The following is a 27,353-nucleotide window of genomic DNA, read 5'->3' as shown; positions in this document are numbered from 1 at the left end:
TTGCGCCTAGGTTGTGAACAGGATTGACTGACATTTTCGTCATTTGCGATTAGTTTCGAACCATACTAGCGTGTACGTGCGTACAAATGCGCCTTGAGGTCCGAGGCGGTTCCGATTTACTTTTCACAACGGAGATGGCTGATCATGGTCGCGACGCGACACTCCGAGCAGGATGGATGACCCGATTATGTGGGGGTTTCTTCCGATGCGGTACTGGCTGACCCTTTCCTCGTCGAATAAACGCTGGGGATTTGGAAGCCACGATATCTGCTACCAGACCAGGTATGCGCCCTTGGGCATTCCCACCGAGGTTAACTATGGCAAGGGTGGTGGGCTAATCTGAGGGTTCCGGTAAAAGACCCCTGGCGCTGTTTTTTACAATGGGCCAGGTCCTTCCCACCCACCGACTCGCCCATTCGCCACACGGTGGTCTGGCACAACCCGTTGTCACCCAGGCGATCCGATTGCTGTCGAAAGGCCCATTCGCCGCCGACCCCCATCTCGCCCGCCCCGAGCGGCAATCGTGGAGCTTGCAGAATGTCTGCGTCGACCCCTTCTCGGATCTCCCGATGGCGTTCACGACCGACGGTCACGATTCCCACCTGTCCCCGTCCTCCTTCGCCTGCAACTCCTATTCCTGGTTCCACATCTTCCCCGAGGGCATGATCCACCAGGCGCCGAACAAGACAATGCGATATTTCAAGTGGGGGGTCGCCCGGCTCATCCTCGAGGCCAGTGAATGTCCCGATGTTGTGCCCATCTGGCTGGAGGGTCTCGACCAGGTCATGCACGAGAGCCGCGAGTTCCCGCGCTTCCTGCCTCGGGTCGGCAAGGAGGTCAGCATCACGTTCGGAAAGAAGGTCGATACAGAAGCCGTCTTCGGCGAATCGCGGAGGAAGTGGCAGCAGATCAGGGCCAAGGCGGAGCGCACATCGCCCGACGCCCGCGACCTCCCGCTCGGAGTGCTGAATGACGAGCTCCTGTACGGGCCGGAGGCGGTCGAGCTGCGCAAGGAGGTGACCATGAAGGTTCGGAACCTGGTTCTCGAGGTGCGGCGGTCTCGAGGCCACTCGGATGAAGACCCCAAGGCGGGTCTCGCGGAAACGTGGATTCGAGAAGGTCCCAGTCGGGAGGGGAAGAAGTTGGATGAGTCTTGGGTGCGCGATCTATGAAGCGTCTACCGCGGACACGCCAATGCCATATTTTATTCGGTGTAAATTAGAGCATATTCACTTGATAGACGAGGTGTACTGTACAGATCCACAATCAAAACATACTTGGCCATCACAGTCCGTGTCCCAGTCAGCCAATCGAGGCTGTGTCGGGCCAGGCCCACAGGTTGTGAGTCAAATCGACTCATTGTTCCTTCCAGCCTTGCTTCCGCTTACAGCGAAGGTAATCAATTGTAACTCCGCTCCGCAACTTAACTGCGACCCGCCGACGTCAATCGTTTCCACCTCCTGCTCTTCATTTCATTCCCACTCCCACTCCATGCCACCCACCACCATAACTATCCCCTATGCCCAAGAAGTTCAAGAAGAATGCCTATGCGAAGCCAGCGAGTACAGCCCATCACACACTGGCCTCCGGCGGTTCCCGCACCAAAGACCATGATCGCCTCCGCCCCTCGTCCACCTCCGAGCAACAGCAACAGCAACAACAACAATCACAGCCCTCCGTGAACGAGCTGATCGACCACCTCCGCCGCACCCAAGTCACACGAACCCCCGACCAAAGACCCGAAAACTCCTATCAGTTCGTGGTCCCCCGCTCGGTCCACCCGTCGCTGCGCAATCTCCTCGAGCTCCCCGAGACCCCGCCCCCGCGCCCGCGGCCAGGCTCGCGCCGCCACGCCGTCGTCGGCGCACGACGGGGCACGCGACGAACCGCCGCCGGACCCCCCGCCCCTCAGAGCTGGCTCGTGGGGAACTACGGCCGCGAGGAAGAGAATCAGAAAGTGGACGACGATGGCGCCGCGACGGAGACCCGCACCATCTACCGACTGGAGGGGCGCCTGCCCGGGACGACGTTCCCCGCCCGAGGGAGCCTGCAGCATACTGTGCTGAAGTCCATGGCGCTCTACTGGGCGTGGCATCTCGAGTACGACGGGCCGTTTCTCGCGGACCTGCCGAATCATGTCAAGGTCCGACTGCTCAGTTATCTCGGTGTGTACACCCGGGACTATCAGATCCCGCCGGGGTTGGGGCTGCGGCCGTTGTTCCCTCGCGCTCAGCATCAGCAGCAGCAGCAGCAGCAGCAGTTGGATGATGACTTCGCGGCCGCCCATGCGCACAGCAGTGAGGCAGGCGCAGCGCACGAGAACGACGACGAAATCACCCGCCTCGATCTCAGCAGCGCCCTAGGCCGCTGGCTCACGCTCAAGCAAATCTCCAGCGAACTGCTCCTCACGACCAAGCAATCCACTCAAGCCATCCAACCTACCCCCAACGAGCCAGCCTCCGCCTCCACCGTCCCATCCTCCTGGGAAGACGAATCCGACGACCACCAACTCCCACCCCCACCCCCACAACCCCAACCCAGTCCATCCACACCCCTACCAACAACCCTGCTGCGCACCCCGCGCTTCACCAACCTCCGGTACCTCTCCCTAGCCCACCCGACCCCGGCCTCCGCGAACTGGAACCACCTGATCCCGCTCCTCGCGCGTCTCACGCGCATCACCCACCTCTCGCTGGCCCACTGGCCCCTCCCGACCGCCACTCCGCACGCCCGCACCGCCACCGTCCGCCACCCGGCCCACCGCGCCCTCACCTTCGCCTACGGCGGCACGGACGCCTACGCCGCCGCCGAGAACAACTGGGCCGAGGTCGCGGGCCTCCTGCGCCGGCTGTCGCGCGCCACCTACTGCCTGAAGTGGCTGGATCTCGAGGGCTGCGGGGACTGGATCTCCGCCTTGAACTGGGTCGGCCACGGCCCCGACGGCGAGGTGTATCCCTCCGGTCCCGAGTGGAATGGCTCCTGGCGCGACGTCGAGTTCGTCCGGTTGGGGGCCGGGTGGGTCCCTTCGCTGGAGGGGGGTGATGATCCTGCTACTGGCCAGCAGCAGCAGCAGCAGCGCCAGCTAGATGGTGAAGGCGGCAGACCTGGTACCCTAGGGCAAGGTGGAGGTGGGGAGAGGAGAACCCTGGCTGCGTCGATGCATGCCCCCCCACCTCCTCCTTCGCTGGATGCTGACGGCGGCGATGGCGATGGTCTTCCCTGGGACGTCGAGGAGGAGAGGATCAAGTACCGGCGCTTGAAGGCGGTGCAGCGGTACCGCCAGATCGTCACGACGGCGAAGGAGGTGCAGAGGAACGTGCAGCGGGTCCGGAAGGAGGGCAAGGGGAAGTGGGTGACCTTCTCGTTTGGGTTGGAGGGGTTGGAGGACGATGCGTTGAAGAGGTTGCTTGGGCCCCGGTGGTTGGATCTGCTGCCTTGATCTTAGGCAGCGGGGGTATGATAATCTTGGACGAGGGTTCGAGGGGTGTACATTTCCGTATATACTGCGTAGAGCATGAGCAGACTCGGGTGTATAATGCGGGATCTATCCGAGGGTTGTCCTCTTGGGTAGGGTAGGTATGTATAGATCCATCGGGTGCCCGCTTTATGCTATACCCGCAAGGTAGACTATATAAAGCCGCAGCAGCAGTGGCAGCAATAGAAGACGTGTTTTCAGCCCCTCAGCTACGGCTACTCCAGACGGTATCACGATGACCACAATCCATGCATCAAGTGAAACTTTTCTTTTTATGAATCCAATCCCAAAGCTATGTACAATTCACAGTCCAGACCACACCCCGCCACTCATAACCCACGTCCAAGGAGGGAGATTACTTCCTCCCGCGGTTAAACGTCTTCAGCGGATCGACCTTCCGCCCACCACCACCAGGCTTCCTTCCGCCCTTGCCCTTGCCGCGATTCTTCTCGCGGGCCTTGCGGATGCGGTTCTCGCCGCCGACCTTCCGGAACCCGACGTAGCCGACCGTCTCGGAGGAGATGCCCTTCCGGCCCTTGGCGGGCATCAGATACTCGGGGATGTGCTTGAGATGGGGCTGGATGCGGGCGGCGCGGAGCTCGCCGTCGTGGCGGAGCTGGCGCAGCTCGTCGGGGTTCTCCTCGAAGTGGCGCTTGAGCTTCTCCGACTTGATCAGCTCCTGGCGGATCTCGCGGGCGCGGGCCTCCTGGACGGCGAGGCGGGTGATGGCGCGCAGGGCGTCGGTCATGCGGTACCGGAAGGCGTCGACCTGGGCCATCTCGAAGTGGTAGGGTTTGACCTCGTGGCCCAGCTTGGCCTGCCGCTTGACGATGCGCGCGACGACCGTCTCGTCGTGCTTGGCCGTCGGGAAGGAGGTCGGCTTGTGGCGGCCGTACTGGTCGGCGGGCACGACGAACGAGAGCGCCATCCCCGTCTTGCCGGCGCGGCCGGTGCGGCCGATCCGGTGCGTGTAGGACTTCGCCGTCGTGGGCAGGTCGAAGTTGAGCACGCACGCGACGTTCTGGAAGTCGATGCCGCGCGAGATGCCGTAGTCCTTGTCCTTGGTGGAGACTTTGCGGCGTTTGCTGTTCGTTTCGGGCGTGGCTTTCTTGCTCTTCTTGGTGGTGGTGGTGGTGGTGGTGTCTTCGACGTCCTCTTCGTCGTCGCTGGAGCCGACCAGTCCTTCCTCGTCTGCTTCGGCTGCGTCGGCAGTCGTGTCTTTCGTCTTTCTGGATTTCTTCGCGCCGAGAACCTCCTGGTCGTCGGCCGCGATGATGATATCGTACACGCCCTTGTTGAATTCCTGGACGACGTGGATCCGCGAGTTGACGGGCAGCTCGGAGTTGAGGACACAGCTCTTGATGCCGAATTGTTCGAGGAACAGCTTGACGCGGTAGCAGCGGTCGACATCCCCGACAAAGATGATCACCTTGCCCTTGATCAGCTGCAGCTTGAAGATGACGTAGGTGAGGAGGAACTTCTCGTCCTCGGCGCATCTAGACAGACGCAAACATTAGCAAACGGTGTGTCCACCCCAACATAAGATCTCCCCACACGACCACTAAACTAACCTGACAACAAACTGGCTAACCCCAGCCCCCTGCTCCTCCTTATCCTCCAGCTTCAACACGACCGGGTTCCGACAGAACAGGCCCTTCAGCGTATCCACCTCCGAGGTCAGCGTCGCACTCATGAGGAACGTCTGCACCCCGCGCGGGATCGCCTTGGCCAGCGCGTTGATGTCCTCGTCGTACCCGTACGACAGCACCAGATCCGCCTCGTCGATCACCAGGTGCGCCAGGTTGTCCAGCGACAGCGCCGAGTTGCCGAGGTTGGCGATCACGCGCGCGGGCGTCGACACCACCAGGTCCGGGTAGTCGGCCAGCAGCGTGCGCTGCACCGCGTCCGACACCTTCTGCGTCAGGTTCACCGACCGGATGTCCTTGCCGCAGAAGGCGGCGAACGTCGTCACCACCGTCTGCACTTGCTCCGCCAGCTCGCGGGTGGGGACGAGGATCAGGCCCGTCGTGGCTTTCAGGGAGGGGTCGGCCTAATCCATGAAGGTAGTTGGTCAGCTCCAGTCCAGAAGACGCGAAGACAATGTCCGGCATAAAACTCACAGCTTTCTTCTGAAGGATAGTCTGGAGGATAGGGAGGACGTAGGCGGCGGTCTTGCCGGAGCCGGTCTTAGCACGGGCTGGTGTTCATTGTCAGCTGAGTTGAGAATAATCGTACAAATTCGAAGAGTAACTCACCAAGGATGTCTTTTCCGGCGAGCGCCAGAGGGATGGCCTTGGCCTGGACCAGCGTCGGCTTGGTGAACTTCTCTTTGATCAGGGCTTGGCGCAATCGCGGATCCAGATTGAGGGTTTCGAAGTCGGCGTCTTTGACCTCGGGGGTAGTCTGGGTCTCGGTCTGGGTCTCGGAGGTGGTCTCGGCGCCCTCCGGGGAGGGCACGTCGTTGGCGTCCAACTTGCGTTTCATTGTGACAGACAGCACAGGAAGAACAAAAAGAATCGTGCGTGTCTTTTCGAGAGGGGAGTGTTTGGGAGGAATCGACGCTACGACTTGGGGAGAGTTTTCCTGGAGGGCGGCGGGCTGGGAAATTCTGTCGGGCGGTGAGATTTTCCGAGGCAGTATTTTTAGCGGGTCTCCACTCGCCAAGCTCCACTCTTATCATATCAGTCACTCACTCCATCTATACACTACGCAACTCTACGCAACTGGCATGGTCAAGGGATTGAGGTCGACGAGGCTCAAGTTTAGTGTATTACTCTCGATATAGACCCTAAACGGTTTTATTGAGTAATGAATTGGGCTCGACACAGTTCGCGCACATGCTGCTCCACCGTGACAGCGACAGTCGCCGTTATCAACGATCAAAAAGGCCAACTATGAAGACATCGTCTCGATTCCCAAATTATCGCCTGAACCAATAAAGAAGGGCAAAGGGATCAGACCAAAGCATTGATATCATACAAACGCCACCAAAGAATTCCTCATTCAAGAATCCAAAGTCGTCCCACCCAAGGCGAATCAGGGATACGAATCCAAACCACCAAAGAAAAACAATAACCGGAAACGAGATTGTGGAGCCCGTGTACGGCCGGACGGTGTCATCCGAGAACCAGAGCATGAGCGCCAGACGGCTGATGCCGGCGTCGGTCCACCCTTGGCCACGCAGTGCCTGCCACTCCGGGAGCGAGCGGATGCGCGCCGCCTCCAAGGACGAGGTCCTCAGCTGGAACAAAAGCCACTGGTTGACAAAGACGTTCGGCGACGGGCTCTGGACTGGCGCCGGCTCGAAGATGCTGCTCTTTTTGAGCTCATGAGACGACAGCCGCAGCGGATCGACGTGCCTGGCCGTGAGGGTCTCAAGAAACGACAGTCTGGCCCGGTACTCACGAAACAGATTCATCCGTCGTTCATCGTAAGTTCGCATAAACTCCACCGCATCGCGTTCAAGTCTTCTGTCGGAAACCAAGGGATTCTCAATCTTCTGGACTTCCACCATCGAGACCATCTGCCCGTCAAGTTCGTCCAACTGACCCCGCAGCTCTCGCAGCCTCTGTGCGGCCTCAGGATGGGAGAACGCCTTCAAACCATGCTCGCGGCTGCTTACGACGCCCACAGCCCCTTCACCCGCCACCACCGCCCCCTCATAGTCCTCCTCCGTGGAAACGCCTCCGGCAAACGACACGCGCAGCTGATCCAACAGCCCCGCAAGGTCCTCCATTGACTGGACCAACCGGTTCTCCCGCTCCGTCAACGCCCAGTCGACACGTTGGTACTCCGCCTCCAGCTCCCGAGCAGGGTGCGAGACCGCCCGCAACATCGCCAACTTCGAAGCATCATCAGCATGCCTATCATAAGCAAGCCGCGCAGCCTCAACATCAGTTATCTCCCACCAGGAAATCATGTAATCCCGCACCTTCCTCACGGCCTCATGCCGCCCGTGTCGCAGCCCAGCGTGGATCTTTCGGAGGTTGGTCCGCAGGCCCGCAATCTCGGTCTGCTGCGCCATCAACACCTCCTTGGTGGCGTGGATCTGCTCGACCTGCGCGCAGCTCAGACGGACTTCCTGCCTGCTGCCGCTGCCAGCAGCCACCGGGGTTGAGACCGTCCGTATGTCGATCGGCCCGGCGGGATCGGTGAGACTGATGGCTGCTAGCTGCGGGGTCACGTCGGGCGGGTAGCTGTCGATGTCCATTTCGGAGGTGATGGGTATGTGCGATGCGCACAGCATGACTTCCGCCTCGTCCCACGATGGGACCGGGCGTAGGACGGCGGAGGACGAGGACGGCGTTGGCGCACCACTGCGCAACGGTTGCGGGGAGTCGAGCGTGTCACGGAAGAAAGAGTTGATGGCCTCGATCTCGCTGGGCTCCATCTAGTGCTGTGTGGATGCGTTGTCAAACGAGAGGCGTCAATGGCACAGAAACCGCACTCTGGATGAGACCAGCGATAATCAGACTGTGAGTTGAGGGGCAAATTGTAAGAATTCAACAAGATAGGCATAGACAGGTTGTAAAGCAGGCTCTCTCGATGAGCAGTCTGAAAACTCCGTGGTAGGCAGGTTTGTATCCCGCAGTGACGACAGGACTGGCAGGTGCGATAGTGGCATTGACACTGACATGCATGACGGGGCCAGGCCAAGGAGACAAATGGAAAGAGGTATGCACGGACTTGCTTCGAGTAAATCATTTATTATAAACAGAGCGCCTCCCTCAGAGATACAAACGTTCAATATAGAGACAATCAATCGAATATTGAGATCCATGCAGCGACCATGCATGATGTTGAAGTATGGTCAGGGTATACATCAAACATCACCAAGGGAAGATGCGGGCCGCTGTTCGTCTTAATCCACCACTCAACATCGACTGGCAAGACAATTGCAGATATCCATAGATGAAACAAGGTACATAATCAGTGTTGAACGCTACGCAGAAATAACTGAAGGGGAATATGTAAAACATCACGCAGGGATATATAGGACGAAGACAGGAAACAATAGATGATGCATCAAGTTGAAATCATGCAAAGTAAAGCAGCAATCGCCGGGGTATATACCTCGCTCCTCTCCTCTGCTCTCATTCGTCCTCATTCCTTCCACGCTGCCCTAACAGAAGCCACAAGATAGAAACGAGTCCGAAGAAGAAATTTATACAAACGCCCCTCACGCACATCACCACATTAGAAAGACGAACATCAGGCATGAGACATAAAACATAAGCATGAGCATAGGCATAGACATGAGCAAGGAGTATCGCATCAGCTAGAGCCGAGCCAAGCATGAGCATAAACATAAGACATCGGAAAATCGTGCAGGTCGTCAAGAATCGTACAATCATGTCGCCATGATGGACGTGATCGGTCAGAGCCGTCAAACCCGCCCCTCCTCTTTTTGAACACCGAATTTAAACCAAATCAAAGCAGATAGAACCAGAAGAATAACCGCCCAATATCGATCTCAGGCATCCAAACAACATTTTTTCCTTTGTTTGTGGTGATCCCTTCAATACCATCCGAGCAGAACCAAAGGCTCATTGCCAATTGTTCAGCCCACCAAAAAAAACACAAGAACTTTTTGAAGAACCGATATGCGTTGTCAAAGACAGAGATCTAACCCATAACTTTTGTAAGATCGCAAAAGTAAAGTATCAAACGGAGATTGTAATACCAGCACGGATCACATCCTAAGACTTCATTCCAAGCCTCTTATCTAGTATCGACCGCTGTAGGTGGACCGGCTCGAGCGTCGACTGGCCCGGTCCGACTTCCGGTCACTCATGGCTCGGCGCGGGTCTTCCAATTCTCTCCGAGAGACACTTCCGGTGTAGTCAGAGCCTCCAGTGAGGTATTTCTTCGGTCGGTGCTTGCCTTCAATGTTCAGCTCCACCGCACCATTGTCCCCGGTCCGAAGCATTAGCCTCTTGCCCCCAACGGATCCTTGGCTAAAGCTCATAGTGACACCGTTCATCGTCATGACAATATTGTTGTCCTCCTCCGGTTTCAGACCGCTGTTGCTTCCAGTTTGAGTCCGGGCGTCACTGCCTCGGCTGCTGTTCGAGCGACTCTTCTGGCTGCCGCTGTCGCTTTCAGCGCGTTGAGAAGTCTTGGCCTTGTACAACGCGTCTTCTGTTAGGGGAACCGGCACCGATGGCTTGCCCGACCGGGAGGCTTGATACTCCTCCGCCTCTCGTTGCTTCTCGACAATCTCATCATCCTCGTCCTCATCATCATCATCGCCGTAGTTGTATACTGTGGGCCGGCGCCGACGAGAATTCTCGACAGCAATTCGTGCCGGTCGCGCAGACTCGTGGTATGCGTTAGAGCGACGGCTGTCGCGGTTGCTTCGGCTGCGTTCAGGGATCACGGTCTCGCGAGAAGACTGCCGATACCCGTACTCAGGCAAAGCGTCGCTCATTTCCGATAGGTCTAGGGATCGAGAGGAGCGACGGTCGGAGGTGATCATTGGGGCAGTCACGGACTTGCGAGGCGGGTCGGGCCGTTTCTGGATGATGTGCGGAGCCGCCTTGTGCTTGGTGGGTGGATGCGGCATGCGGTAGTAGTCTTCATCGCGATCATGAGAGGAATGAGCTGACATCCGAGGCCGTGTTTGTCGGCCCGGAGCAGGGGGAGGCGGAGGAGGAATGTCCACCACGTCGTCATCATCTTCATCTTCATCAAAGCTTGCGTCATCGTAGTCCATAGGAGGTGCGTAAACCGACGATCGGCGACCCCGACCTTGGTCTCGAGACCTCGAAGCCGATCGTTCTTGTCGACTTTCAGGAGGGGCTGCATAATCGGACACGCTGTAGTAGGGAGACTGTTGCGGATAATGAGAAGCGGCATACGGCGGGGCGTTGGCATACGCCGAAGAAGACAGCGGGGGACCGTGGTCGTAGCGACCCATGGAACCCGGAGGGTACATCATCTGGTTCATCCCAGGCATTGCACCATGAAAGCTTGCCGGTCGGTTGTTGGGATGATAAACGGACGAGCTTCCGCGAGCGTGAGGACGGCTACTGCGGGTGACATTGACGTCCTGGATCACAGAGGGAGGATATCGAGAGTTTTGCGGTGCCGGAGGGGGGTATTCATGACCTGGAGGAGGTGGTTGCATGAAATACGAGTAGTCCATCGGTCTCGCTTCCAGAGGTGCTGAGGCAGGATGGTATAGCCCCTGATCGCAATCATAGCACTGCCCCGGATAGTGCCTGAACTGAGCAGTATCACGCCGGCGGGACCTGGACGGGGAACGCTGAGCATGGGCATGAGGGTGCGGGTGGCCCACAGTGGGAAAACTTCCGACCTGCATTTTGTCCTCACGTGGTGGACGAGCAACTCGGTCCTTGGAAGGACGTTCTTTGTGGCCTTTGGATCGGACGCGTTCGAGGTCAGCTCGTTTGAGGGTGGTGTCTGGCTTATGAGGGACAGGACTCTTCCGGCCCGACGGCCCAGATTGGGTGCTGTTGACGGTGGCGGCGGTACGACTGGAATACCCGGAGTCACTTGCAACGTCGACCAGGGGCTCTGCAGACGATCTCACAGCCTGTTTATGGCGCTTGGTAGTGAGGTTGGCGACTTGACGGGTTTCGGGGCGGATAACATGAGTATCTTCGTCATATTCCTCACAGAAGGCGGCGTGGGGGACTTTGCTAGACATGGCTTCTGGAAGGCGGCCTAAGGCCCAACCCTAAGAGGGGAAAAGGGAAGAGGGGTCTGGCTTGATTTTGGGGGGGTGGGAAAGGCACGAAGGTGGATGACCTGAAACGTGGTGCTCCAACAGGCTTTCAGATGCTTGCTTGGTGGCCTACAGCAGCCACCAACTGCTGCTCATCCGAATATGACTCAATCAGTGCCTGGGAGATTTTTTTTTTAGCGTTTTTCCCTTTTTTCCACTCTCTGATTTTTTTTTCTTTAGGCGCGGTTAGTGATTTGTTTCTCCCTCTCCCCTCTTAGTTCGGAGTGAGGGCTGCAAATCCACTTGGCGGCAGTCGCCTCAAGAAAACAACCGGAAGATGCAGACGGGCCAGACAATAGTCCGAGAGAAGAGTGTCTAGATCGTTGACTGTCAACGATGAGTCGTTGGTGGGCACAAAGAATAGTCGTCGTCCACAGTCTGCAATGTCTCCATCGAAAAGAGGAAAGGAAGAACGGGGTTGGTTCGGGGTGGAGGGGGGGGGCAGGCGACGAAGTGGATTGTAGGAAGTGGTGGTGGAGGACTGGTGATGAAGAGACGACAAGTCGGGCGGCGGACAGTCAGTAAGAGTGAGACTAGACTGGATAGATAGCCCGTAGTGGACAAGCCCAGCGTGGGTCAACCGGAAAAGAAAGCTGCAGTGAACGGTTGGCAGCCGGTGAGTGGAGGGGAGTCAGAATAGAATGATCGATGGACCAAACAACCGACGGGGCTGCAGTCCTTCAATGCACCCAGCAGAAGCGTGTAACCGACGGCTTTGATGACTGGTCCGTCTGGCTAAGCAGTCGTGGTCGTCGGCCTTGGGACACGATATGATCGATGACAGTGACCAAGGCGATGGAAAGAAGCAGAGGGAAGAAGAGGTAAAAGAAGATGCACAGGGTCAAAGGGACTTTCCAGTAGAATTTGACTCCCTAGGTTTGGAGGTCCGAGAGGGGGGGGGGGATGACAGAAGGAGGGGAGGCGAGTAAGTCGACAAGGCGCAAAGCAAAAGCAGGAATGCGCAGGGAAAAAAAAGGTGGGGAGAGTGAGGGAAAACAAAAGACTAAGTGGAGTAAGGGAAGAACAGGTGGGAATCTTCCACACCAGACGATAAGAGATAATCGGACGGAGTAGAAGTCAGGAAAATCAAAGAGGGGGGAAAGCAGGAGACGGGAAAACAATGAGGAGGAGGAGGGGAAGCAGAGAGAAGGAGGGATTGCGATAGGAGATCCGGGATTGATTGATTGACTTGATTCACTACTACTGGTTGACTTGGTAGTAGTAGCAGGAGCAGTAGCAGTAAGAGAGGAGGGGGGAAGAAGAGAGGTATGGAAGTAAGTAAGTAAGTAGGTAAGGTACGAAGGACTGGATCGGTTGGAAAACTGTGCTGTGCGTCGCCTCGGTTTTTAATTGAATTCATTCATCAGTGTAGGGGAAGAGTCGGTTGAGTCAGTTCTTTTCCTTGCCTTTTCTTATTTACATGATTTTTACACTTAAAATTATCACATAAAAGAGAAGAAGAAAAAAAAAAAAAAAAAAAGAAAAAAGATTGAGGGAAAGCCCTGGTACCGACTGAATGTATACCTTAATGATTACACACGGTATGGACACACGGCTGAGGCCGCTGCCGCTATTTGTGTTTGCAATTTTTACTTCTTTTCTTGTTTAACTCACCTTTTATTCTATTGTGAATTGTTTCTTTCAATTGCTATCTCACCTTTGTCTTGTGGATTTATAATGAGCATACCGACAATTCCAACCCCAAGGTCAGCACGAGCAAGAGTTGAACCCGAAATCATTCATCGCAACCCGAGCGAGGACAGAATATAAATTCGATCAAGATAAAGAAACGGAAAGTGGTTCCATCTCACATCCGAACACATCAAGATCCCTGTCTAGAGGCTATTTTCTCTCCCGCGGTCTCTCCGAACTACATAGCTAGTAGTTTATACTGCGGATGTATGGTATTTACTCAAATATCCCCCATGTCCCCACGCTACCGCTACCTTTTGGCTCCCAATCAGATTTGCCTCTCATCTTCTGGATGATTGTTTCCAATCCGGATGCAAAGGTCTCGAGTCGGAGCAAATCGATGAAGAAAAACAGAGGAGGAGGTGGGGGTTCTCCCCTGAGTGGCTGCTGACCGCTGCCTGATCGGCCGCTAACATTTTTTTTATTATGCATTTGGTTATTGATGACTGATGGACTGATGGGAGATACAGCAGGAAAGAACGAGAATGGAGAAAAACCCTACTCCGGTCACCTCGATCATCCTGGTCGAGATGACTCGATCAGCATGACTCAATGAGCTATTGTATCCTTGATAACCACAATCGCAGATTCCTCAGTAACAGGTCGTCGAGCATATTGAAGATTGAGGAAAAAGCCGTCGCCTCTATCTGCGATATGTCTTCTTCTGTCTTGCATACGTCACGGGCATGGTAGGATGGAATCTAATTTCATAACGATGCGATCATGGTATATTTCGCACTGCGACTTCCGACCGACAGGGAACAAGAGGCTTGCAGCTGCAAGGTGAAATCGGAATTCCTCCATTGGCGTATCAGAATACCCATCACAGGCGAGTTGCGGCACGATGATGAAGGGTCACTAGATCGGTCACAAAGAGCTTCAGGGGTGACTTTGATAACCGGAGTATACTCCATCCATGCTTTCCATGGAACGGCTGGTAATTAACACTAGATATCCGCGATACCCCAGGCGCCTGTCCGTGCGGCTTCAGACCCTCAGTGCGTGGCATTTCATCCCGGGGCATTGCTCCGCACGGATCAGTGACATCAATGGGCTTGTTTGGGGGAGGGAGCCTCAACCATCCTGAGGATCTGATCCGATCATTCCATCCCTTGCAGACTCGAGATAACCTCATTTCTGGTTTAAAGTCATTTCAGAAATACTCATCACCGGGTGTGCAAATCGTTGTCCTAAACGGAGACCACATCACACGTGCGGATCGGCACACCATAGCGTCCGTGTATATTGGGGAAAAAGAGTATCTCTTGAGTGCAAATCAGTTCGAGATCGCTATGTATAGCAGCTCACCACCAAACGGATTGCTTGCAGCACGCGCTGATAGGCCCCTGAAAGATAGTGGCTATGCACGATACCACGAGAGTACGCGATACCGCTATGCCTCTCAAGCTGAAGTGCTGAAGTAACGGCCAGTTCTAATTGCCATGTCGCCTTGGTGTAACCTCATGATCGTGGGAATGAACAATAGTGCCTCGTGACCCGGACATGTCTCGCAAGTAACGAAGAGGTAAGATCGTCAATCGTTCCGGTGTTCTGTCTCAGTCAGTCCGGTGGGTTGGAGTTACCCAACCACTAGTGTCTTAGGTTAGGCGGACAGATGAGATTGAGATATTTCAGAATCTTCTTAAAAGTAAGGTTGAACGTGAGAACTCCGTACCAGCGATCCGTATCGTGGTGGAGGGTGTGGCTAGGGCGGTGGTGGGAGGAAGGGAGGGTGGAAATAAGAAGCGATGATGGATTGAGAGGATCCCCACCCGGCTCCATCGACGGGAGAACCCCTGGGTCTGAGCGGATTCCATCCACGGACCATCCGGAGTTTCTCCCAACATCTTCACTACTACTCTACACTGCTCTACACTACTCTTTCACCATCATTTTCATCAATCTTTACTCAATATCCTCGTGACCCCCTCTGGATGACTCCTGTCGCCCGTCACAGGTCTTCAATCTGATACAGTTTGTACCTACCTGGTCCATCCGAGAAAATCCCGTCCTGTTGGCTGCCCAAAAGTCCCGAACGATGACAAGGAACTTTCCCATTGCGGCCCAATGACGGTGGCCTCCACCCCGCGGGGCACACCTCGTTGGTGAAATTTTCTCATTCATTCCGGAGACGAAGGTCAATCTTGACAAAAGGAAAGAAAGAAAGGGGAGGCAAGAAACCTCTCAGCATCAAGGATCTAGGTTCCAAAGTGCATTATTGAGTTTATTCGAGCTCATGGACAGGCATTCTCCAGCCGACCTGATCTAGCCCAGCAAACAAGGATAGAGAAAACCGGTATATCCCACCGACTCAACAGGCAGATCTACTTCGCTCATGTCATCGTCATGACACCAAGAATCGCTTTCATCCCCTTTTCAATCCTCCATGATCAGTCCTCGCCCCCGCTTGCCGGTGTTCTCCTGATGGGCTGATAAGTTTGCTATCCTTGTGGGGAGGCCCGCTCAGCGAGCAGCATGGAAGACTGTGTCGAAGCGCGCTAGAAAACCATGGTCCCGGTACGTTAGCCATTAGTTACTTCCCGATTCTCCAAGCCGGAAGCGCCAGGCGGGATTAATTCTTTACTGTAATGTTTGCTTCGTTATTCATACTAGACTGACTTGCTGGGAGTCCGAGAAATCTCTCCGTCAGACAACAATCTGTCATCCTTCCGGGTCCACCCATCAGTTATCCAAGTCTGCCAGGAGGCTTGTACTCCGATAGATGGACACACACCGTTCCGATCGCTTCACAAAAAGCTTTCTCGGGCATTATTCCTCCATTAATCACATGACTTGAAGTCCGGTCTACCCTGGACCCTGTGACTCACACTACAGCGACTGAATGCTGGGTCGTGTCTCCATACATCTGGCAAGAATGAAGATTAAGCTGTCCACTGTGGTAACCCTTGCCTGAATCATGGATGCATCTACCGGTGTGCATTGCGCCTACAGATGGAAAAATTGACATCTGAGATGCTGGATCAGAAAAAAAGCCAGTGACTCCGGTTGAATGTCGCCCAGTGGAGGCTGATTGACGAAACTCTATCGCTCTCTCTGCGTCATTTATGCGCGCTGCCAAACTGTCAATGACAATGATATCTAAGGGAACACAGTGCATCAGCGGGGCGTTCCGTCTGCATCTGGTGTTCGGATCAGTCAACTTATGCCCCTGTAGTCCGGCTGTGCATGATTATTCATCGTTGAATCTCGTGGGTGAGATTACCTCCCTACATGTCATTTCGGCGCTTGCAAGCTTGCCGCCCCAAGCATCTATTGATGCCCAATGCTCGTGATTACCTTCCTGCCTAGTACTGGCCGCCGGGATCAAAGGCAGCAGCTTCTGCTTACTGTTTTGGCCATCAATTAGCTGCTCGAAACCATCCTTGTTCGTGTTGGTGATACACCGTAGGAATAATGCCCAGGATCCCTTGTTCTCAGCCACCCCCACCACATACGCCCAATTCTGCCGAGGAAGACAGACTGAGCATCAGGTACAAGTTTCAAAAGATAGGCAACCTGGTGAATTGCTGGTCTAATGAAGGTTGACGGCCCAATGCCCTAATGCCTGCTCTGATTTCCTTATGTAGTTGTAGTGAGTTATAGATGTATGTGCACGATATCGCAGTGGAGCCTCAGGCAGGGATAAGCGCGGATAAGATAACAAGGGAAGGCTGCTGAGTCATGCCAGTTGCCGGGGCCACGGAGATCGTCCAAACAAAAGAGCGTCATCCCCAGCCTCTCCCCAACCACCTCAATTTCCGCCTGGGCATCGTCGCTTGTTCTGCCGCTGGCGTTGCCTTGGTTTGGTTTCTGCTCTGCCTTCTTCCTACACGTTACTGTGAGCAAGCCGGTGCTAACACGCTCGGTAGTGCATACCAAACTAGCATTTGTGCTCACATCCATCCACATTGCACATTGCATTCCAACCATCGGTCTACGTACAGTACTATCTACTATATAGATTCTGGTACCCGAGCATACCAAGTGGATCGGGTGATTGAGATCGAGCCCATCAGGACACTCAAAGTGTCACATTCAGTGGGTAAGACATCCCGCATTCCAGCTCAAGTCAACCTGACATCCATCCCTATCCATCAAAGATCAATCACTCAATCTATCAATCATATACCCTTTCATCATCATCATCTATCTACCGGTCTATCTATCTAGAGGAATATCCACCTAACTCAGCCGCAGAGTGCCCGTCTCGAGCACCACGCTCTTGACATCCACTACCACTTTGCCCCAATATGCCTCCTGTCCAAACCGCCGGCGACTTCCCCGGCATCTCTATCCTCGAAACCCTCACCACAACCACAACCACCAACCCCACCAAACTCGCCCCTTCAGCGGACTCCAACCCCGGTCTCCAAGACAACAACAGCAACAATGCCCCCCACCGCCACCTCCTCCACGCCCGCGACTCCACCCAATACATCCCGGGCAGCGGCACCGTGGAGCCGCACAACATCAACATGAAGGGACTGATGGCGCTCTTCGCGATCATCGGGGCGGCCTTCGTGCTGGCGGCGATCTGGTTCTTCTTCTGGGCCAAGAACGGCGGGTTCGTGTGGCGCAAGGGCGACTGGGAGGAGTACAAGTCGACGGTGCTGCGGCGCAAGGGGCCGGACGGTCGCACGCTCAGCAACGCGACCAAGAGCACCAAGCTCGGCGGCGGCAGCATCGTGCACAAGGGCTACAGCGACGACGGGTACACGTACACGGAGACCGCGACCACCATCACCGAGAAGACGGGCGCCCCCGGCGGCGGCAGCGCCGAGCGCAAGCGGCGCCGCAAGCTGCGCGAGAAGTTCCGGCGCCGCCGCAAGGACGACGAGATGACCGCCAACTGGGAGAACGAGGTCGACGAGGACGTCGCCGCTTACCGCAAGGAGAAGCCCGCGCGCGTCGGCGGCATGAACCGCGAGGGCGACGGCACCACCTACTACGACGGCAGTGACTACGACCTGTCCAACCCGCCGAGCTACTGGCAGGACCGCGAGCAGAGCGAGGTCAGCCAGGTGCGGGATTATGCGTACGATCCCGTCGTGGAGCGGCGGCAGAGCAAGCGCCGCGATTTCTCGTTTGTGGCCGGCAGTGAGGAGTTGCTGAGCCAGGCGGACGATCATCACCACCACCGTGCGATCCGGGAGCCGTCGACCAGAAGACATAATCGCCGCCGCGAGCGCAGGAGACACGCCCCGGCCGACGGTGCGGGTGCTGGCAGTACCAGTAGCCCGTCCCGCTCATCCCGGCAGAGTAGTCCCCGCAAGCGTCCGTCCGTGACGGGCCACTACACCGAGCCGCTGGATTTCTCCTCCGCGGCCTCGCGCTCCGAGTATCAGTACTCCAACGTCGACACTGAGGACTCGGGCACTAAGAGCTACCACCATCCGATCCCCGGATTGAGTAAAGGCTACCGCCGGGAAGGGGGTCGGGGCCGTCGGCGCGATAGTCTGAGCGAGAGTGATGGCGAGGAGACTCGGTACTCGAGACGTTAACGCACTCCCTCCATCTGTATCTCGCCTCCCTCGCGGAGAAACATCTTCATCAACGATGACGCCGATCGAGGAGGGATAGGGGGAACCTGCTTGTAAATAAACGGCCTTGGTCTAGGTCATGCATTCTGTCTTTGCGTGTTACTTCTTCGGACTTTGCCTCTCTTTTTTTATTTTTCTATGCTTTGAAACCGAGCTGCGAAATGTTGACACGGGATTATGATTGACGGGACATGGGATGAATGGGATGCAATACAATACAATTCTATGCAGAACTAAACATGATACGATTGAATACATTATGAAAGGGTTTTCTGCGCCCGAAGCAGGAGTTCTACTATGGATCTGGATCTGAATATGGATATAGGAATGGCAATGGATTTTCTTAATATTTCTTTACGCGTGTAGAGTAATTCGACTCTAAACATTGCCTGTCCTCTTTTCTTTTGCTCTATCCGGCTCAGTGGATCATCCCAATTCGCCGAATTGTCGTATGTCATACATTCCAGCAAGGAGTGCGTTGGACATTGATCCAGGACAAGCGAAACCACAACCACAACCACAACCACAATCACCACCACCACAGTCACCCAGCATATCCACACTGTAATCTTCAAGAACATCCTTCCAAAGATCTAAGTGAGCAGAGCCTCATGTAAAGATCTGATGAATCATGCAACCGAACTCAAACCCTTGCAAAATCCGAAGATCAGATTCCATGCTATTTGATGTACAGTACAGCCCAGCTCCCTTCTTCCAGGATCATCCAGAGAATTCACAGAACGCCGGCATATAGTCTCAACCACAACCCCGATAGCACAAACAATAGCAACAAATCAAATCACATGAAACACTTTGGAAAGTCCCGGTCCAACCGAACCGTCCCAATAATCTCACAAAGCACCGGCACGATCCTCCCCACGAACAAGGCAAAGGATTTACAATCACACGCACAGGAAACGCCGAAGATCACGAAGTATATATTGTATGCGCACACACATCCCCACACAAGCCTACCGTCTCAGAAACACGAGAGCCAGGTACCCGAACAACCGATACACGGCGATAATCCCCAGCAGGATCCCCACCCATTTGCCGGTGCGGCCGGTCGCGTAGCCGTATTCGTGCAGCACGCCCGTGCCGCGGATCTGGCACTGCGCGGCCAGGTCGGTCTGGTACATGCAGGTGCAGTCGGCGGCGCAGGCAAAGATGCGGTCGGAGAATTGGTTGACCATCATGCCTTGGAAGACGTAGGCCTTGATTTGAGGGTGTTAGCGGACGTGTGTGGTGGGTGTTTGTGGTTAGGGATGGCGGGACTGTGGAATGTGGTCTGATTGAACGCAACAAGAATCAAAGTGGACTAACCTGATAATCGATGTAATGGAACACATATTTCCAGAAAGGATTCAGGATGGTGTTGGTCACCAGGAAACCACCCACCGCCATCCAGAGCCCGTTGGCGAAGGCGACTAGGGCTAAAGCGATGACAAAGTTGGGGAAGACGGAAGAGACGAAAACAACCAGAGACTCGGCAGCCACGAGGTCGAGGAAGATCCACATGATCCAGGTGAAGAAAGCCGTAGCGGTTGGGGTGAGGTTGTTGAGCCAGTAGGCGATCACGGAGTAGAGGAGGGAGATGAGGACTAGGGAGTCTCGGTTAGCATTCAAGCAGGCGATGACAACCCGGGGACCATGCCGTTGCGGACGAGGGCACGTACACAGAAATGGGAGACCAATAATGAAGTTGGACACGAGGAATGGAAAAGAGCCATAGAGACCATTTGCACGCTCCTTAGTGAAAGTCGCTAGGTCTTCCAGAAAGGCAGGAACGTAGGCGACGGCCATGAAACTCATGAAGGCGGAACCAAAGAACTAGAGCTCATCAGTATAAGCTCTAAGTTGGCTAAGTCCAGGCAGATCGAGTTGTGGACTTACTATCGAGTTGATGAATGGCTGGATATAGGCTTGTTCAGTGTGCAAACGCAGCCAAACAGTGCCCACCATGATAGACAGTCCTGGGCAAGGTCAGTGATTATAAGCGCTGGCTCTTTCTCGCACTCCAACATACCCATGTACATAACAATACGGATTCCATATGCCACAATGTCACGGTAGCTCTTGATGAAGGCGCGGTGCAAGAGGGACATGATAACACTGAACACCCCTGGATGACCGAGCTCCGCAATGTCCGTCTTGCTGAAACCCTTTTCCGGGCCTCCCAGGTCCTGCGATAGCTGCTCACTCAATGCGTTACGCTCCGCAGAGTGTTGCCAAGCCGCGCAGATCTCATCCACTTGATCCGCCGGGGCATCGAGCGTATCACTGCCGAAATCGGCGCTGATCAGGTCGAGAATGAACTCCGCTGGGTTTGTGTTCGGGGGGACAGGATGACCAAGTGTGTTGAAATAATGTGGCACATCAGTGACAGGCCCGAAATAGCAGGTCTGTCCGCCTGACAGCAAAAGCAGCTTATCAAAGAGCTGGAAAGTGGTTGATGATGGTTGGTGAATGCTGGCGATGATGATCAGCTAGCAGGGGTTAGCATATTGTTTCATTCCTCCCGATTGGACTCATACATTATTTGCTACGGCTAGCCTCTTAATGTAGGAAATGACTTCAAAGCTGGCAGTTGAGTCAAGGCCACTGGTAGGCTCGTCCAGGAACAAGATCTTCGGACAAGTGATCAGTTGACTAGCGACACTGACTCGCCGTTTTTGCCCACCGCTGATGCCCTTGCGAATCGGAGTGCCAACCAACGTTGAAGCCTGATTCTGAATACCGAAGGCCTTCAACAGAGTGCGAATGCGCTCTGCCCGTTGCGATTTGGGAACGGAACTGAACGTGTTAGCAGTTCGATCGGAAATGGCCAGAGATAAATTAGAAATGTACCTTGGAAGAGAGAGATCGGCAGCAAACTTCAATGTCTCCTGGACAGTCAATGAGCCGATCAAGGCATCTTCTTGCTCCACATAGGACGTGAGTCGTCCAAAAGTGGTGTTATCCATCGCCGACCCATTAACGTAGCACTCTCCCGTATTTGTTGCGCCCGAGGAGGCTACACGACGAGCAAGGACGTTAAGGAGGGTCGTCTTGCCACATCCTGACGGTCCCATCAGTGCGACCAGCTCTCCTGCTCCCAGTGTATGAGTTGACCTTCTTCAGCAAGCACAAGGCGATATGAAAACCTACCTTGCTGAACTGAGCCACTGATGCCATCAATGAGCTGTCGAGGGAGTTTGGTTCGACGGTCCTTGACCGTGACTCGTAGATCACTCCAGGCGAAACTTTGGACAGTGTTGTTCATCAAGAATTGATGCGCGTCATTCCGCTCGAGATCGAAGTCCTCTTTCTTGGTCGGTAATTCGGCCTCCATATTCAGCTGTGGGGGCTACACCAGGTCGTCGAAAGCAGGTATGAGGCCTTGCTGTACGCCAACTAAGACGGGGGAGAATCAAACTATAACCTCAAACTTGTGTAATATCCAGAAAACAGCAACAGGGATTAGGCTGGTTCTAAATAGCAGAAAAGAGTCGTTATACGGTCCCAGCTCAGCACAGGGTTTCGTATTACTTAAGACGAGGCCGAGCCCACTATACGATCTCTAAAGGAATGAGATCGCCGAACATGCTCGGCGTCATGGGTCATCCTGCCTCGCAGCCATAGAGGGAGGGGAACCCTGCACGTCACGGTCAGTCAGTCAGTCAGTCAGTCAGCATTCCAATGCAGCAGCCGCCGCTTCAGGGACAAATCCAGCGAACCATGGATCTGAAGCCCGAGAGAGTTGATGCCCGCTGATCGGGTGTCGCCGTCCGTGGGGTCGGATAAGGTTCCCAGTCCCCGAAATGCCCGAAAGTCTTTTGTTATATGGTAAGAACAATCCCATTGATTTGCCATTCTATTGTTCTCTCGGGGAGCGGAGCGTGGTTGTCTGGTCGAACACGAGGCGTGGAATTTCGAAGGGGGAAAACAGCACAAGGAAAAACAAAGAAAGGGAGCTATTTCCCCCTAGTCCGCTGGCTCCGTACAATAGTCTGTGATTCCGCACTCATGATTGGCTTGGTCGCCCCTCAAGTAGCTCTGGGCGAATGGCACATTTTGGACCAGCTGAGCTGGGCTGAAAATGCTGGCAACAGTCGATTGTGATTGAATCCTGTTGAGCAGCATCCTCCCTCGCCTTGTGCTTTCACAGTCAGTCGGTCGGTCAGTTAGCCAGTTAGCCCCGTTGCGCGGACACCCAACCACAGCCCTTGGCTGGACTCTCGCCATCGTATCCCACTTGCTGCTGGCTGGACGCCACTTATAAGCGATGACCGGGGCCAGGGTAAAGTCAGCAAGCCCCCTCAGGTTAACGCGGCCAAATGCTCGTCGTTGGTCTGCAGCCCTTTCAGCCGACGGTTTATCGTCGCTGCAGCCGCGCCCGAACAAACCGTTTTCGATCAGCCATCACACACCTTGTACGACGTGAAACCCCCTCGCACGATCACACTTGCTTGACAACTAGTCCAGCTATCAGCCCTGTCGAGACTTTTACCGCTTCGCTTCCATTTTCTCCAGCGAAAGGGCGGATAATGAGGCGGTTTTTGTGCTGCGCCCGATGTGAGGGTTGACATTCCGTCTCACGCTGTGTATCGCCTGCGATGCGGTGGGGAAGTGTGTCTGTCTCACTCGGATTGAGAAGAGCCGCTGAACTCTAGGCAGCTTGTCAAGCTGGAGAGATATCTCTCGGCCGAAGTGTGCTGCGCTGTGCTGCTGCGCCATCGTGGCTGGTTCATGCGCCTGCCGTCACCCGTTAGAATGACAGCTACCCCAGAGAAAACGCCGGCGAATCATTCGCTAAGATCAGAAAAATGCCGCTATTGGCTCACTCTCTGCAGGACTGTGGAATGAAACGAGGATGATTATGATGATGCTGCTGCTGCTGTATTTATCCTTGTCTTGGGTGCTGTCAATAACTGGCGATGCTGACGGCAGCCACATGCAGTTGGCATGGAGAGGGGGAGAAGAAGGAAAGCCCAAAGGACGACCTCGGACTGACCGCCCTCAACAACAATCAGCAATCGTCTCTAAAAGAGAATTCAATTCATAGTAAGTGTTCATCATTGCCAGTGAAGTAGACGAGGCGATATGGCATCTTGGATATTCTCAAGCATTGGAAGTAAGTTAGACATTCACATGACATATATATACAATGATGTTTATATAAGGACGTGCTGAGGTGTCAAAAGTACTCAAGTCAATTCTACATATATATATGCGTGGACTAATCCAAACTTTATCCATGTCTGTAGCTCTTCTGGGCTCTCATCTCTGCCTGCGCATACTTTCATAAACCGGAGTTCCTCAGCATGAGCATCATATAGTCGTCTTTTACTAAGATTTGAATGTCTGGCTGGAACTACACTGAAAGTGCTTGACGACGGAGGCCAGTATGCAGATAACAGGTTGATATGTGACTAACTGCAAGCCAGCTTTCGACTACAATATGGAGGCTTGAACTCAATTGGGATTGGCTACTGTTATATGTTTGATGTACAACAAAGTGAGGAGCACACACACACACACACAGAGAGAGGGAGAGGGAGCCGAGTTGTGCTGAGTGAAAGGCCTAAGGCTTAGGATCGTATTCGTTCCTCCTGCCACATCTGGCTATGTCTCAGTCCCTCAGTCCCTCACTCTCTTTCCTCCCTCCTCCATCATCTTTCCCCATCCACCTTCAGTTCCACCCTATCTTCCATTTTCTTTGATTTCTTCCCAATCACTTTCTGGGCAGAGTTAGATCAGACTTCTGCACAGCTCGGTAATTTTCAGGTCTGAACTAGAGCAGAGTGAGACATCGAGCTTCGAGAACAACAGCCAACGGGAATTCTGCACAACTTGATCTCACCGTCTTGTCTGGGCAGAGATGAACTAATTACTGAGCTTCGAGAAATCCCTCAGCTCGGAGACCCTCCGTGATGAAAATCTTTCGATACTCATTCCGACATGTCCTATCATTCCGTTCATTCCGTCAATCAAGTTGAATGGATGCTGACAACTGCCGGTCTCGAGACGGGGATGCTTCACGGCACTCCGCAGAACCCGAATCCGAACTCGGGATACTCCTTAATATATATTTCTTCTGAGGAGTCAATTTATGCAGAGCTAGTGGAGCCTATGAAATTCTGTCAAGTCTCTCAGGATATTGAGGATAGCGACTGCCAAGGGGTCCGTCATCAAGCCATCGACGCAGGCACGGTTTCAACTTGCAAATGGTTTGGTGGACGGTGCCGCCGGAACATGCCCAGAAGGACCGTGGGTCTGATGTCTTACCTGAGCAGCCCACCGACCAATGTCCGTTTCTTGGGATGGGTACTGGACCCGCTCGAGCTTCCAGAAACACTCTAGAGCAGAGTACAGCCCAGGATTCTGGTGGAAACTGCTCATTTAAGCTTGCATTCGGTGAGAAACATCTCCTCAGGATGCCCGTAAGCCAAGCTTCAACTAACAAGCTTGACTTGCTTGACTGAGTCTCTTCGTGGGTCAACTGCATTGGCAATAGGCCTTGAAAAGGCTTGTCTCTCTTGTTGCCAACAAGCATCTCGCAATGCTCATTGCAATGAGTCGCATCGAAATCCGCATTGTTGCCTACAGCAAGCCGATAGCCGAGCGGGGCGGGGAGCAAGCCACCAGGCACTAACCCACTCTGCCTGTTGCTCCGTCGGCATTTTTTCGAGGCGTCGTTATATTGCAACCACCCACCGGCGATCATGAAACCATCCGCCACTCATGGAAGTAAATTATATTGCCTGGCCAAAGGGTCTGGCTCGATGTCTCGGCGCCCTGCCGAATGAGAGACTTCAGGGGTGCCTAATGCGAATACAGCCAAGCTCCAACCGGTGTGAGTGGTTAATCCTCGCGGCTAAGGATAAGCTTGCGTTTCAAGTTTGACAGACGAACCCTTTTGGAACCGGTTGAAAACCATCCCGAAACTCTGAGGACCCTATTTACAGCCAAATCGGGGGTGCTCGTCGACTTCATCCTAGCCCTATACGATCTAGTCGCTCGGACCCAGTTTGCTCTGGGCCTGCTAATGTACCTACCTTCATTTCAATTTACCGGAATTCTTCCATTCCAGAGACCGTTCGAGATAGCTAATAGCTATAGCTCGGAAACGTGCCCCCTTCTTTGCTGGAGGCAGCACAACCACGGTACCATAAATACCTTCTTCTCGCCTGCCTGTCATGATGGATTCTCTTCTTCCTCATCGCACTCCTTTGCTCTCTTTCCTACCCCATCCAGTCTCTCTTTAATCAGTTTTTCCTGTTGATCCAGGTTTTCATTCATTTCCTCAAAATGCATTTCATCAAGTCCTCTATCTTGGCTGCCACCATGGGCGCTGCGCTGGTCGCAGCTGCTCCCACCGACATCGAGAAGCGCTCCAGCTGTACCTTCACCGATGCCGCCAAGGCCAAGTCTGGCAAGACCTCTTGCTCGACCATCTACCTCAACAACATCGAGGTTCCCGCTGGTGAAACTCTTGATCTGACCGGCCTCAAGTCCGGCACCACTGTAGGACGCCCATGTTCACGAATGCATGGTGCAAGCTAATCATTCCCCCAGGTTATCTTCGAGGGTACCACCACTTTCGGCTACAAGGAGTGGAAGGGTCCCCTGATCTCCATGTCCGGTACCGACATCACTGTCAAGCAGGCCTCCGGCGCCAAGATCAACTGCGACGGCTCCCGCTGGTGGGACGGCAAGGGCAGCAACGGCGGCAAGACCAAGCCCAAGTTCTTCTATGCCCACAAGCTGGACCAGTCCAGCATCACTGGACTCAAGGTCTACAACACCCCCGTCCAGGCCTTCAGCATCCAGGCTGACCACCTGACCCTCACCGATGTGACCATCGACAACTCCTCCGGTACCTCCGAGGGCCACAACACCGATGCCTTCGACATTGGCTCCAGTACCTACATCACCATTGATGGCGCCAAGGTCTACAACCAGGACGACTGCTTGGCCATTAACTCCGGAGAGGTATGATGATCAGCCTCCTTACTATATTGTCAAGCTCAGCATCTAATAATGTCCTCTAGCACATCACTTTCACCAACGGCTACTGCAGCGGTGGTCACGGTCTCTCCATCGGCTCCGTCGGTGGCCGCAGCGACAACACTGTCTCCGACGTGACCATCTCCAACTCCCAGGTCGTCAACTCCCAGAACGGTGTCCGCATCAAGACCGTCTACGATGCCACCGGTACCGTTGAGAACGTCAAGTTCGAGGACATCACCCTCTCCGGCATCACCAAGTACGGTATCGTCGTCGAGCAGGACTACGAGAACGGGTCCCCTACCGGTACCCCCACCAACGGTATCAGCGTCAAGGACATCACCTTCGAGAAGGTCACCGGTACCGTCAAGAGCTCCGCCACTGACATCTACCTCCTTTGCGGTTCCGGCAGCTGCTCTGACTGGACCTGGTCTGGCGTCAGCGTCACCGGTGGCAAGAAGAGCTCCAAGTGCAAGAACGTTCCCTCCGGTGCCTCTTGCTAAGCGGGCGGATTCGTTTCTGCTCGAAGCTTTTTTGGTCATCACAAGAGTGCGATCTCGTGGTGGATGGGGTAGTGTTTCAGGTGGATAGAGTGGCCTGTCAACGGGGAATGGGAGTTAATTCTTTCCAAGCTCTTTGTGAGAGTTAGGCCTTGTGCATGTAATCTATAATTCAGTCAAGAGCAACAATGTACATCTTGATCGGCAGCCACTTTATTTCTTGACCGTGTATAGTATATGTAGCAAAGTAATCATCTGTAGATATTGTATAAATCATAACCTGGACCAGCTCTGTCAGACTAGAATCCCATGCTCACTAAAAATGACCCCGAAATGTATGTATCTCCACACAGCAGCCATCCCCGCACCTGACATGGCCTTTGAAAGGTCTCCGAAACCCTGATCTC

At 54.4% G+C, this 27,353-nt stretch overlaps 7 protein-coding genes across 7 annotated transcripts; 3 read left to right on the top strand and 4 right to left on the bottom strand.

Moving 5' to 3' along the window:
* Window positions 1-172: 172 nt before the first annotated feature.
* On the top strand, window positions 173-3,439 carry BO86DRAFT_417888 (uncharacterized protein; the record flags this gene model as incomplete). Its single annotated transcript, XM_025675053.1, has 3 exons — window positions 173-282; window positions 359-1,157; window positions 1,529-3,439. The coding sequence occupies 3 exons, from the start codon at window positions 173-175 to the stop codon at window positions 3,437-3,439; spliced, it is 2,820 nt and encodes a 939-aa protein (XP_025529159.1).
* A 290-nt stretch (window positions 3,440-3,729) lies between these two features.
* Window positions 3,730-6,036, bottom strand: dbp9 (ATP-dependent DNA/RNA helicase). The gene is made up of 4 exons (XM_025668900.1): window positions 5,731-6,036; window positions 5,596-5,672; window positions 5,047-5,525; window positions 3,730-4,971 (listed from the first exon to the last, which is right to left on the bottom strand). Exons 1-4 carry the CDS (start codon window positions 5,957-5,959, stop codon window positions 3,831-3,833), a joined length of 1,926 nt encoding a protein of 641 aa, XP_025529158.1. The 5' UTR covers window positions 5,960-6,036; the 3' UTR covers window positions 3,730-3,830.
* Window positions 6,037-6,367: 331 nt separating this feature from the next.
* BO86DRAFT_408781 (uncharacterized protein) lies at window positions 6,368-7,865 on the bottom strand (the record flags this gene model as incomplete). Its single annotated transcript, XM_025674366.1, has 2 exons — window positions 6,368-6,402; window positions 6,455-7,865. The coding sequence occupies 2 exons, from the start codon at window positions 7,863-7,865 to the stop codon at window positions 6,368-6,370; spliced, it is 1,446 nt and encodes a 481-aa protein (XP_025529157.1).
* Window positions 7,866-9,014: 1,149 nt separating this feature from the next.
* Window positions 9,015-11,354, bottom strand: BO86DRAFT_54962 (uncharacterized protein). The gene has a single exon (XM_025677471.1). The coding sequence runs from the start codon at window positions 11,145-11,147 to the stop codon at window positions 9,201-9,203; it is 1,947 nt and encodes a 648-aa protein (XP_025529156.1). The 5' UTR covers window positions 11,148-11,354; the 3' UTR covers window positions 9,015-9,200.
* Window positions 11,355-16,671: 5,317 nt separating this feature from the next.
* Window positions 16,672-18,763, top strand: BO86DRAFT_388129 (uncharacterized protein). The gene is made up of 2 exons (XM_025671778.1): window positions 16,672-16,959; window positions 17,115-18,763. The coding sequence occupies exon 2, from the start codon at window positions 17,168-17,170 to the stop codon at window positions 18,416-18,418; it is 1,251 nt and encodes a 416-aa protein (XP_025529155.1). The 5' UTR covers window positions 16,672-16,959; window positions 17,115-17,167; the 3' UTR covers window positions 18,419-18,763.
* A 478-nt stretch (window positions 18,764-19,241) lies between these two features.
* Window positions 19,242-22,033, bottom strand: BO86DRAFT_54702 (putative ABC transporter). Its single transcript, XM_025677470.1, has 8 exons — window positions 21,605-22,033; window positions 21,305-21,545; window positions 20,992-21,250; window positions 20,484-20,943; window positions 20,351-20,430; window positions 20,134-20,287; window positions 19,781-20,058; window positions 19,242-19,671 (listed from the first exon to the last, which is right to left on the bottom strand). Exons 1-8 carry the CDS (start codon window positions 21,786-21,788, stop codon window positions 19,429-19,431), a joined length of 1,899 nt encoding a protein of 632 aa, XP_025529154.1. The 5' UTR covers window positions 21,789-22,033; the 3' UTR covers window positions 19,242-19,428.
* A 3,344-nt stretch (window positions 22,034-25,377) lies between these two features.
* Window positions 25,378-27,153, top strand: BO86DRAFT_388126 (glycoside hydrolase family 28 protein). The gene is made up of 3 exons (XM_025671777.1): window positions 25,378-25,963; window positions 26,015-26,431; window positions 26,491-27,153. The coding sequence occupies exons 1-3, from the start codon at window positions 25,748-25,750 to the stop codon at window positions 26,947-26,949; spliced, it is 1,092 nt and encodes a 363-aa protein (XP_025529153.1). The 5' UTR covers window positions 25,378-25,747; the 3' UTR covers window positions 26,950-27,153.
* The last annotated feature ends 200 nt before the right edge of the window (window positions 27,154-27,353 follow it).

The sequence above is a fragment of the Aspergillus japonicus genome, assembly GCF_003184785.1.
Source record: "Aspergillus japonicus CBS 114.51 unplaced genomic scaffold BO86scaffold_15, whole genome shotgun sequence".
Lineage (NCBI taxonomy): Eukaryota > Fungi > Ascomycota > Eurotiomycetes > Eurotiales > Aspergillaceae > Aspergillus > Aspergillus japonicus.
This window is presented reverse-complemented; position numbering and strand designations above follow the sequence as displayed.